Below are 12,434 nucleotides of genomic sequence, written 5' to 3'. Positions count from 1 at the left end.
TTCCCAGCTTCCAGTGGGGACATTCCACATCTCTTTTCAGGTACCCAGTCTTGAACTAGTATATAGGCTGAGAAATCTGGGGCTGTTCAGCCTGGAGAAGGCTACATTGAGACCTCAGAGCAACCTTCCAATACCTGAATGGGGCCTATATAGATGCTGGGGAGGGACTCTTCATTAGGGACTGTAGTGATAGGACAAGGGGTAATGGGTTCAAACTTAAACAGGGGAAGTTTAGATTGGATATAAGGAGAAAGTTCTTTACTGTGAGGGTGGTGAGGCACTGGAATGGGTTGCCCAGGGAGGTTGTGAATGCTCCATCCCTGGCAGTGTTCAAGGCCAGGTTGGACAGAGTCTTGGGTGACATTTTTTAGTTTCAGGTGTCCCTGCCCATGGCAGGGGAGCTGGAACTGGAAGATCTTGACGTCCTTTCCAACCCTAATTATTCTGTCATTCTATGCTTTTATGATTCTACAGTTGGAAAGACTTATTTTCTTCCCAACAAAGTCTCTGGTTCTAATTCAGGCCTATTATTTCTTAACTTATATCCAAAGTTTACAGAGAATAGTTCACTTTTATCTATTTATATTTTTGTCTTGAAATAGTTTTAAAAATATTGTTACATCTCCTCCACCCTTCCTAGTTCTTACACTGTTACTGCCATCATATGTAAACTTAAGCGTAGTTGTTACACTCTTCTGGATACTACTCTAGGACCATGGTTTTCTTTGAGTAAAGCACTTGGAGTTACAAATCATCTTCAGGTAATGCTTTACCGTTGATGAGGTAGGATGGGTTTTCACATTCTCCATACAAGCCTTCATCACAATAGGATGCCTTTTTCCTCACAATGGCCCTGTGGAATCCTCTGCAGTTTGTGATCTGCCTTAACCCCAGATCCTTCTCTGCAGACCTGCTACCTACAAATTACAGAATCACAAAATCTCAGAATCCCAAGGGTTGGAAGGGACCTCAAAAGATCATCTAGTCCAACCCCCCTGCAAGAGCAGGGTAACCTAGAGTACATCACACAGGGACTTGTCCAGACGGGCCTTGAATATCTCCAATGTAGGAGACTCCACAACCCCCCTGGGCAACCTGTTCCAGTGCTCTGTCACTCTTACAGTAAAGGAGTTCTTCCTGATGTTAACGTGGAACCTCCTATGCTCCAGTTTACACCCATTGCCCCTTGTCCTACCACTGGATATCACTGAAAAAAGCCTAGCTCCATCATCCTGACACCCACCCTTTACATATTCATAAACACTGATGAGGTCACCCCTCAGTCTCCTCCAAGCTAAAGAGACCCAGCTCCCTCAGCCTCTCCTCATAAGGGAGGTGTTCCACTCCCTTCATCATCTTTGTGACTCTGCGCTGGACTCTTTCAAGCAATTCCCTGTCCTTCTTGAACTGAGGGGCCCAGAACTGGATGCAATATTCCAGATGTGGCCTCACCAAGGCAGAGTAGAGGGGGAGGAGAACCTCTCTTGCCCTACTAACCACACCCTTTCTAATGCACCCTAGGATGCCATTGGCCTTCTTGGCCACAAGGGCACATTGCTGGCTCATGGTCATCCACATCCACCAGGACCCACAGGTCCCTTTCCCCTTCACTCCTTTCCAGCAGGTCAACCCCCAACCTGTACTGGTACATGGGGTTGTTCTTCCCCAGATGCAAGACTCTACACTTGCCCTTGTTGAATTTCATCAAGTTTCTCCCTGCCCAACTCTCCAGCCTGTCCAGGTCTTGCTGAATGGCAACACAGCCTTCTGGTGTGTCAGCCACTCCTCCCAGTTTAGTGTCATCAGCGAACTTGCTGAGGGTACACTCGGTTCCCTCATCCAGGTCGTTAATGAAAATATTAAACAGCACTGGTCCCAGCACTGACCCCTGAGGGACTCCACTGGTCACAGACCTCCAGCTGGATTCTGCCCCATTGACCACAACTCTCTGCCTTCTTCCTTTCAACCAGTTCTTGATGACTTAGTAGACTCAAATTCAAGGGGTTTTGAAAGTCTATTAGCCTTTGTGTTGTTCCATTCCTATTTTCAAGGACCAGCCCATTCACTTCTCAGAATGTCACAGCAAACACAAGCAGTGTCACTGGCTCCCTCCAGTACAAGTGCCGGGCTCAGGCATTCGCTGAAGCCAGAGACCTGCACGGTTGCATCTCTGCAGGAAGGCTCAGTCTGGATACTCACATTATTACTTACTACCGCTTTTTATTGTGTTGTAACCATGATCTATCTGGTCGATCGATCTGTCTACATCTCTCCACACAAACAAGCACTCCTTCCCTTCCTGAGCTCCAGGCGAGTCCTCTTGATGAGGCAGTTAGCCCTCTTGCCTGCCCACTTGCCTGCCCATGCGAACTGCCTTGATCCACTCTGGTCGCCGCACTCCCTGGGTAGGTTTTTAACCACTCGCAGCTGGTGCCACTGCTCCTGGCTCTGCCCCCGGTGAGTCAGCCCCTCGGGTAGGCTGAGCTGCCGGCTCCTGGGGAAGTCCTGTTGAGGACTTGGGACTCCCTCCTCAGTGGCTCTTGTTGCTCTGAGGTGAGGCTCCTGGACGCTGATCTCCCCCTCTCCGCTCTGCTCCGGTGTTGCAGGCGTCCTCTCTCAAGCTACTCCTATCACACCACAGCCTAGGCTTGTAGAGTATTATCTATCAATCAATCAACATTATTTTTTAATTCTAATCCTTTTTGTCATCAACGTTTACTGCTCTACCCAGTTCACCTCCATATACAACCTTTATAAAGCTCATTCTCTTCTGATATACACTTCATTACAGATCGGGTGCAATTTAAGCATTAGCTGCTTCTGTGCAAGTGATTTCATGTGTGATCCGAGCCCAGCTGTGAGGTAACTGCTCCAGCTTCCGTTGTCACCTTGGACACTGCCCCAGCCATTCCTAGTTTACAGGCGGCAAAGTCACTGGTACCGCAGTTATACTTCATGATTATGGAAACAAATATTATGCCTAAATAATGTGCCTGTAGGCTGAAAAACATCTTTATGGTGAGGTATGAGTAGCTGCCTGAAATGAGTAATGCTTTAATGCTACTTCAGGAGTTCCTGAGCTATTTCCTTGAAACAGGAAATTTGAAGAAAGATCAGCCATGCAACAGAAGGCACAGACACAAACACCAGTTACTTAGGTACAAGTTTGGCAACATCTCTTTCAGTGCTGGTTTAGCACAATTCATTATAGCAAAAAAAAAAAATCTCAATGTTTTCATGGACACAGTGATAAGGTGTAAAGCTTGAATTCATGTCACAGTGTAAAACATATACCTGAGATCTTCAGAGGTCATCTGTGGTCTCAGCAACTGAATTGCCTGAGAACAGGTGACCCAAATGAACTGATATTCTCATTAATCATATTGAAAACCTGGGCATCAACCCAACTGTCAGCACAGCTTTACATGAGCTGTGTGCGGCTGAACATTCCAGACCAGAAAATTCTGAGGATTTTATTGTCTATTTTGCAATTGGAGGGAGCACATTAATGCGATGGAAGACAGACATGTTCATACAACAGCAGTGAAGAATGGGAAGTAAACAGGAAGTGCAGGATAGGCTGGTGTCTTTTGGTTTGGTTTTTGGGATGGCAAACCCTGTTAGGTTTTGTGCACTGCAGACAAGTTAGTTTATAGCCTACTTTGCACTGGCAGGACCACCACTGTTTAAATGGTCTGGTTTGGGCTGCATTTGTTTCTCTGTGCTGTCAAGTCAGCTGCAAGCTAAAAGACACTTGAAAGTTTTGGCCTTCACTTGGCTTATCCTGCAGGCAACGTGAAGTGATAATGTTCACACAAATCAGTGAGTCCAACAGCATCTCATTCTTTGGCTGTGTTTAACCCTAGAGATTAGCCCAGAACCAGGAGTTCTTCAGATTTGATTTTCACTCTTTGTAAAACTTGGTTTCCCTTTTTACTTCTCCCTCAACTTAATGCATTTGGGAAAGAGTATCTCCCAGTGTCCCAAACACATAGCTAAACATCCCTGACCTAATGTTTCGGTATGTGCAAGATCAAGCCTCATCTGCAAGTATTAAAACTGTAATTCTAACATGACAAGCTGATTTTTGTCCACATCACCACAAATTACATTGCTGCCATTCCAGCTAAATAATTATAAGCTGCCACTGAACAATGTAAATAGATTTTCTTTCTGGAGAGGTTTTTAATTACCTTTTCCTTCACTTCACTTGAGAACAAACACATTGGAAGGAACAGGATGGCATCTCATAGGATTCCATATTGAAACTTACTCTGAACTGTTAGAAGTTCATAGCAAGATCTTTTTTAGATGTTCCTTCCCATAATGCAGTAAAAAAATCTAGAAAGTACAAATAATGAAAACAGGAAGTAATGGCTTCGTATTTCAGTCTGTCCTGGATCAGCTGCCCTTCAGGAGGGCTCTAAAAACATACTCTGTTCTGCTGCAGTATCTCCTTGACTAGACACATCAGTCCACACACAAATAAACACACATTACCATAAGTCAGGAACATGCGCTCACTCCAAATTTTTATTTATAACTGAACACATAAGTACTCAAACATCGTCTGGTTGAGAACCTAGACAGCTAGTATGGTTTTACAGAACTCCACAATTTCAGTTAACCCTTCTGAATGCACATTCATGGGAACATGAAGGTGAGTGAGCATATTGTTACTCAGCCCACAACTACCACATCCTCACCCAGGAACTGGTAAGTGGGAACCTCAAGGTTGTAGGGAGCAGGGCCTTTCCTGATTCTGCCAGAGGCATCATAGTGGGACCCATGGCAAGGGCAGTAATAACCGCCAAAATCCCCAGAGTTGGCAATGGGCACACAACCAAGATGGGTGCAGACACCCACGAGTATGACCCATTCTGGCTTCTTAACTCTGTCTAAGTCATGCTGCGGATCCCTTAAGGTAGCCAGATCAACTTGAGCTTCCTGAGCAATCTCTGCCTGGGTTCTGTGACGCACAAAAAGTGGCTTCCCTCTCCACTTGAAAGCCATGTTCTTGCCTTCTGGAATGTCAGATAACTTGATCTCGATCTTTGACAGCGCTAGCACATCAGCAGAAGCACTCAGGCTGGAAATAAACTGGGTGACAACATTCTTAGCAGTATAGGCAGTTGCTACACACGTTGCGGCGGTCAGAAGGTAAGAAAACCCCTTCCTAGATTCACTGCTGCTTTGAGAAGATGCGGTGGGATCTAGCACGTCTTGGCGACGATAGGCAGAGAAGTCGGGTACTGCAACATCATTATGGACGCAACGAACAGTGGTGGGTGCTACAAGAGAAGGAATATGGAATTACAAACCTTTTAGGCAAAAAATATGACAATGTATTTTGAGTTACAGCTTTTAGATTTCTTTTGTGAAAGGGGTAGAAGTTATTCCAATATCTGGATATGATTCCGCTAATGAAGTTGTAGGAAAATCGTTTCCAGAAAGTATTTTTGGTAGATGAACAGGTGATTTGTGAAACTGTTTTACCTATTTGAAAATTACACAGAGCCCAATAAGGACACAGACAAATTTGAGAGAAGTTCTGCGTTAAAAGGAAACCATTTTTTCAGAAGATTTCAAGGAAAAATTCCTGTAGGATACCATGTCCAGACAAGGCAGACCTGTTTTCTGATCAGTTGTTTCCCTGGAAGAAAAATGCTATGAAGAAATTTGCTTTAGTGAAGTTTGCACATCTGTAGCTTAACATGTTGGTGCTTTTGAGTCAAAAAACTTCTATGACATAAATCATCCAAAGCACAAAGCTGAGCATTTTAAAATCAAAAATACAGTATCAGACATCCCCATTTATATTAAGCTGTGTCAGAACTAACTGCTCCAGTAAACAGTTTGTAACCCTGCAGACCTTTACTTGCCATGCTCACTTCACACAAGGATTTACGGATAAAGCCAGTAACTATCCAACTCCCAAAGTTTTAAAGTGTCAAAGCTGGGTGCTAAACTAACAAGATGTGAGGGCTAAACCATGCAGTCTTCCCTTAACTTCTGCAGCAGAAGTGAGCTGCTTTCCCCACGGAAAATCTGTGAACCAAAGATGGAATGCTTTATCTGCCTGCCCAGCTGAATTCAGGACACTAATGTGCAACCTCCGTTGTCTGAAAATAACTAGTTAGTTTCCATTGTCTTCTAGCAGTTGGTACAAAGCTATCAAAGCTGAATAAAAACCATTCCCTCAAAGTACTTAATATTTTAAGTACTCTGAGGGATTTATATGTGATAGGGAAAATATTTACATTTGTTTAGAAGTAACTCAGCATAGAGTTACCTGTTAGATTTACTGTAAGATTTCAACTGCAGAGAAACTGAACTGAAATTCAAAATCCTGAGAGCAAACCATACAAACTGATTTCAGTATCAAGACTTAAACTGTTTTACCTTTAGTAACAAGCAATATATTATTAACTTCTAAAAGTTCCTTATGTTCTGTTAAAAGTGTGCTTGGTGGTAATAAACACTGAGAATAAGGCTAAATGCCAGCTATGTTAGCAATGGATTAGCAGAATTCTCGGCCTTGCAGGCAGGGCCAGGTGAGGTCCCAGCCCTGTGCACACACACCAAGTGAACCGCTGCTGCAAGGACTCCGCACCTTCCCCTGGCTGGTACTCCTCTGACCGCTGCTGCAGGGCGGGGAGGAGAAGTTCCAGCAAGGAAAAGAGTGATAGCTCGCCATAGCGAGTGCACGGCCCGAGCTGTCGTGTGCCCCAGCACAGCCCCGTGTGTTCTCGCTGGACATCTCTACTCGTGTGTCGCGATCAAACTGAACGAACGGAACGTTCCTGCCGAAGGGCACCATCACCACCCACCCGACAGCCGGCGCACGGAACACGACAGCCGTGCACGGCACGCCACTGCCGTGCGTTACCTCAGCGATGTCAGCTCGGACCGAAGACTGCCCCGCCGCCACCCCTGAACCAACTCAAGGCTCCGATCCCCCCCGAGGCCCGCCCCGCAGCCGCTTACCCCCCGGGCGGTGCCGCCACCGTCCCCGGCCCGCTCCAGGCTGCGGCTGCGCCCGGTTCCCACCCGCCCCGAGCGGCTTCCCCGTCCCGGCCCCGCACCGTTGAGGCTGGCGCCAGCAACGAGTCCCCCCCGGGCAGACCGTCCGCTCAGGGACTCCCGGCACAGCAGAGGCCGCTGCACGTCCAGCGGCACCTTCTCCGCCCGACGAGCCACGGCCGCCGCCAGCGGCTTCTTCGGGCCGGGCACGGCGTGCGCCGCAGCGGACAGGAACGGTGCGAAGGGCCCGGCACGGGCAGCCACGGACAACATGGCGTCAGCTGCACGACCGGTCACCGCTGCGACCTTCCGCCAGGAGTGCACTGCGCGCACGCGCCGACGTCACGCCGTCGGTGATGGCATCGTACGTTGCGGCGCGGGGGCGTGGGCGCTGCTCGTGCACGTGACGCCGCCGGGACGCAGCGGGGCGTGCTCGTGCCCGTGCCCGTGCCCGTGCCCGTGCCCGTGCTCGTGCCCGTGCCCGAGCCCGAGCCCGAGCCCGAGCCCGAGCCCGAGCAGTGCGACAGGGACTATTGCTGCACCAGGACCGAGCGGGCTGGCTGGCGCCGGGCAGAAACGTTTCGCCCGCTACTACATGTGTATGTGTGTACATACGTGTGTGTGTGTGTACATACGTGTGTGTGTGTGCACAGGTATTTGCGCAGCTGTGGAGCCTGGACTGAGGGCCCGTGGAAACGATGACAACGGAAAGGGCTTGTCCGGGTGTCTCGGTCGCCATCAGCCACCCCTGGGCCGTCCTTTGCGCCCCGTGGCCGGGCCTTGCAGTCACCCAGCACGGAGTAGGTGGTGGCAGTCCCGGAGCTTGTGTCCTGCCGGAGCTGGTGGCAAGGGCGACCTGCGCCTTGACGAGGAGGTGCAGTGGAAGTGCCCGCGCGTCAACGTGGGGCAAGAAGTAGGCAAACACGGGTGAAACCTGCGGGGGAGAACGTGGGAAGCGTTTTCTACTTAGGAAAAAGCAGTAATGTGAAAAGAACATCAGAGCTTTACAAGTTAGGGTGAAATGTGTAGTAAAAAGTACAAGGTCATTTACAGATTCATACCTTTTTTTTTTTTTTAGCAGAAATTACACACATGATGTAGGGAGCAACAGGAGAACCAGAAGATCCAGACGTGGCAATTGCGTAAAACGTAACAGTGCAAAGCGCCTGCTCCATGGTTCTGTGGGATGAAGGACACATCCGGTTTTCAGGATGTGAAATATACAGGGATGATTCGTGTCAGGAATTTAAGCGTCCTTGTCGCCTTTGCACTTTGTGTGAAACCAGCCCTCCTTTGTGACCGTGATTATCATAAGTGCTCCTGTCAATAAAGAGAAACAAAGGGGATAATCTCCCCTAATCAATTGCTCTGTGTTTCAAAGGGGGCTTCCGTTTAACGGTTTGACTGGCCTAAGGGGGTTAAATAATCAAGAGACACATTTCGTTACAGGATACTGCAAACTTGGGCACTAGGCAAATAACCATATAAGATATAGAACAAAATGTTAAGCTTGTAAGCATTTTTCTGTCAATACATTACTAAGTAAATTCAGCAACATCTTCACCGGAAAAAGACCCCAGCAAACAAGAAAAGAACAAAGGAAAGTGGCCACGTCGACATTCGGGTAAAGAAGACAACAAGATTGGCTAAAACCCAAATCTGAGAAGTATAAGAGACTGTACTCCAAAGATCCCGGTGTGCGTTGCTGGTGGAGCGGAGACTCCCCTGCGCACCCAGCGCTGTTTTGCTTATTGTCTCTTTTAAATTTCTAATCAATTGTGAATAAAATCGATTGGGACAAAACCCGGTTTGCGGTAAATCTTTATAACAAGGAGATCTGGGAAATGGTAGTTTTATTACATGATGCCACCATGCAAGCAGGAAGTACCTTCTGTGTCACTGAGTGTGCAATACTGCTCTAGTGTCCAAGCTCAGCTCTGAGCACTGGGAGGACAGGACAGGTCAGGTGGTGGTCTCGGCTGATACAAGTTTCTGTGGAATGCTTGTCAGTTGAAAAAGTGAACATAAAGAGCAAGGACGCTGATCTCAGTTACTGCAACACCCCGCTATGAAATCCAGCAGAGGTTGTTATTGGGAATAGAAGTGTAGATTATGAACAAAAGCTCATTCAGAGATGGAAAATTGCTGAAGCGTTTCTGCTTTTCTCCAGCCAGGGTTATAAATCAGTTGAATGCTGTTAGTGTGGGGTTATCTGTGAAGAGAGGGGAAGGATCAAGCTTGCACTGTTTATGTAAATGCATTAACATAATTTTATCCAGTGTTATTGGAGCCTGCATATTTGTCAGTGATAACTATGTGTGTCTTGCTGAGATATGAATTACTAGCATTAAATACGAGTTGTACTGACTAGAGCAAGGAGGTCTGGCACTGGCTTTGTGTTCATGGTACTTCTTTTTCTGTGTATATCTGTATCTTGTGTGTATACTGAGAAATCCCTGCAGGAAGCTCAGTGGCAGTGTTAGCTATAGTATTCTGTTTAAATGTGTTTTTCCAAATACCTGATAAAAAGACAGAAATAGTGTTATTAGAGTTAGAAGGTAGTTTTATGCTCTACATCAGATGGCAGGAACATGGAAACACAAGATCACATTTTCAACGCAGTTCTGGACTGGATTATTTTTCAACACACTGGCTACAAATGGGTTTATGGATGGTTGTGAGCTGTCCCCTGTGATCTGGAATAGATACAGAGGATTGAGAAGCAGTGAGGTTTTCCCAGTGTTTTTACATGTGCACTTTTCTTATCTGTTAAATTGTAGGAAATAACAGAGGGGATATTTACTTGTGTTTGCTGAATTCTTAGGTCATACAGTTCATTCTGCTCGGCTTAGGATCTTATACTTCTGTCAATATATTAATTGATTGCCATGGCATGGGGTTCGAACTAGATCATCTTAAGGTCCTTTCAAGCCCAAACCATTCTATGACTCTACAAGCCTATGACTGACTTTGAGGGGATGGAGAGCTGGATTTGGATTATCAGGAGTTTAATATTTGGAGGAGCTGGCTGTGGTCTTGTTTTCATGTATGCCTCTGTATAACCTTGGAGACTGTTCTTGTTCTTTCTCTTGGTTTCTTTTTGGTTTTTTTTTTTTTTAGTTTTTAAAATCTGAAGTGTTTTGGTTTGTTGATTTTTTTTTTTTGTCTGTAACTACAAATAAAGTAGCTCTGAGCACTTAGACCTCCATCTTGTGCTTAAGTTCCTAGGAGAGTTTCTGTTGGAAAAGTGTCATCTGGTAGAAAGTGTTTCACTCAAGAGTTCTTGAGCCTTAGATGCTTCTTGGGTTTTTTTATACTTTCAGTTAATGTTGATTAATAATTGATCTCTATCTATCATGACTTCCCTTTCCAACAGAAAAAAAAACTGATTTGACATACTACCTTTTAAAAAAGCTTAAATTAATGAACATGGTAAGTGTAGGCAGACTGGTAAGCAGCATCCTGACCTAAAGAAGCAATTAAAAATAAATCATCCATCTCCAAGAAGGATAAAAATAATACTCAGTAAGGGTTGTTTCTGCTGCTTGAAAGCAAGAATAAATTTAAAGCAAAATGAATGTTAGAAGCACTTGGGAAAAATAGCTTAAAAATACTTAATGCACTGAAAAAAACAAGAGGCTCAACTAGCATAATCCTCTCTTCTCCAAAATACGGAAAGAGGAATAGAGTAGGGAAAGACCTGTAAATACTGAAATTCATTCTCTTACAGCACCTGCTGTGAAATGGCACATGGTGGTATGGCTGCCAGCAGAAGAGTGTGGCTGTGGAAAATGGAGATCAGCAGAGTAAGTTGTGGAGGTGACCTGTCCATGTGAAGTGCCCGTTCTGTTTACCCAACAGTACCTGAACAGCGATACGGTTGTCCCTGTGCCCTCCAGAACAGTGACCTACCTTGATTGTTCTCAGTGAACTGAAATGCATATTCCCTTCCTACTATAGCAAAGTGTGACCATGTTGCATGATTTTAGGGCCTTACCCAGTTCTCACTGAAGTCCACTTTGTTAGTGGGTGAATTGGGCTAGCCGTAGTTAGTTATGATCCCTGTCAAAAAAAGTACTCCCTTCAGTGACTGGTGATGTCCTTTCTGTTTGTAAAATGATTAGGTGCTGTTGTGGAGCCCATAAATACCAAATTGGTCTGTGATGGGCAAATCATTCTTATTTATTTGTTATTTTAGTGCCTGAAAGACTGGGGCCAGTCTCAGAGCCACAGCTTGCTTGGATGTGAAGTGACATCTGAGCTGGGCAGGGAGAAAGGAACAGGCTGTTTCTTAGAAGTGCTTAGGTCAAGGCTGATATACTGGTGCTGTTGAGCTCACTGAGTTTTATGTTGACTCCAGTGGAGGCAGAAATTCACTTGAGATTTTCCTGAATAAGGGAAATTCTTTGAACTGCTGACACATGTCCACCCTCTTGTCATCTCTCCCTTGTTCTTCTTTCTGCTCCTGCATTTCAGTATTAGAAATTGTTGGATAATTTATCAGTTCTTTTTGAAGCATGAGAAAACTTGACAAAGAGTAGAAAGTTTGGCTGTAACTCATTCCATAAGAGTTTCAGACCATGCTAATAATTTAGTTTGGATAAAGGTGATGCTCTTTTCAAACTGCTTCTCATAATACTGTCTATCCATGTGACTAGGTGTTCCCTGCCCATGGCAGAGGGATTGGAACTAGATGATCTTAAGGTCCTGTTGAGCCCTAATTATTCTATGATTCTATGACTAAAAGGACTTCATGGACATGTCAAGCCTCCCAGGAGCCCTCAGGAAAGGGAGCAGCATCTGCAAGTGTGGAGTCATGCAGGGGAATCCAGTGACTCTACAACCACTTGTGTTGCTTTTTCCTATTGTGAGATCACCTCTGAAAGCATTGCAGAATCTAAGGTGAATATTCACTTCACCCATCAGGCTCCATCCCTTGTGAAGGAAATCTGACAAGTAGCAGGTAACAGGATATGACTTTTCCAATTCCACATAGATTTGCTTGAGCTGCTGGAGAATTACAGGTTGAGTTTAGTCAGAGACAACCGTTAGATATGTTTTCTCAATATTCACACTGAAGATTTTATTTGAAGTGGCTCACAAAATGCTTTTTACATTTTTTAAGTTGCTTCATGAGTATTGATCAATCAGCAAATTTTAGCAGTAATGAGTTCCTTTTAATAGCAAAGAGCTCGCTAATTACCATGCTAATTATATAAACTGAGCTTTTAGCCAACAAAAAAGCTCCTGCAGGCAGTGGACTTCCACATGCTGCAGGTGGGCAATTCTCATTAAAAAATGAGAGGAAATAATTTTTCTTCTTTGTCTGTTTCAAATCCTAGGGGAAAAGAAAAAATAATTAAAAAAAAATAATTATAAGTGTGACATCATCTGAAACCAGTAGAGGCTTC

At 45.3% G+C, this 12,434-nt stretch overlaps 1 protein-coding gene across 1 annotated transcript; it reads right to left on the bottom strand.

Annotated features, from left to right (window-relative positions):
• Window positions 1–4,506: 4,506 nt before the first annotated feature.
• On the bottom strand, window positions 4,507–7,358 carry UQCRFS1 (ubiquinol-cytochrome c reductase, Rieske iron-sulfur polypeptide 1). The gene is made up of 2 exons (XM_005143285.3): window positions 7,086–7,358; window positions 4,507–5,291 (listed from the first exon to the last, which is right to left on the bottom strand). Exons 1-2 carry the CDS (start codon window positions 7,294–7,296, stop codon window positions 4,681–4,683), a joined length of 822 nt encoding a protein of 273 aa, XP_005143342.2. The 5' UTR covers window positions 7,297–7,358; the 3' UTR covers window positions 4,507–4,680.
• Window positions 7,359–12,434: the final 5,076 nt, after the last annotated feature.

The sequence above is a fragment of the Melopsittacus undulatus genome, chromosome Z (assembly GCF_012275295.1).
Source record: "Melopsittacus undulatus isolate bMelUnd1 chromosome Z, bMelUnd1.mat.Z, whole genome shotgun sequence".
Taxonomy (NCBI): Eukaryota; Metazoa; Chordata; class Aves; order Psittaciformes; family Psittaculidae; genus Melopsittacus; species Melopsittacus undulatus.
Note: the sequence above shows the minus strand (reverse complement) of the source record. Positions and strands in the feature narration are given on the sequence as shown.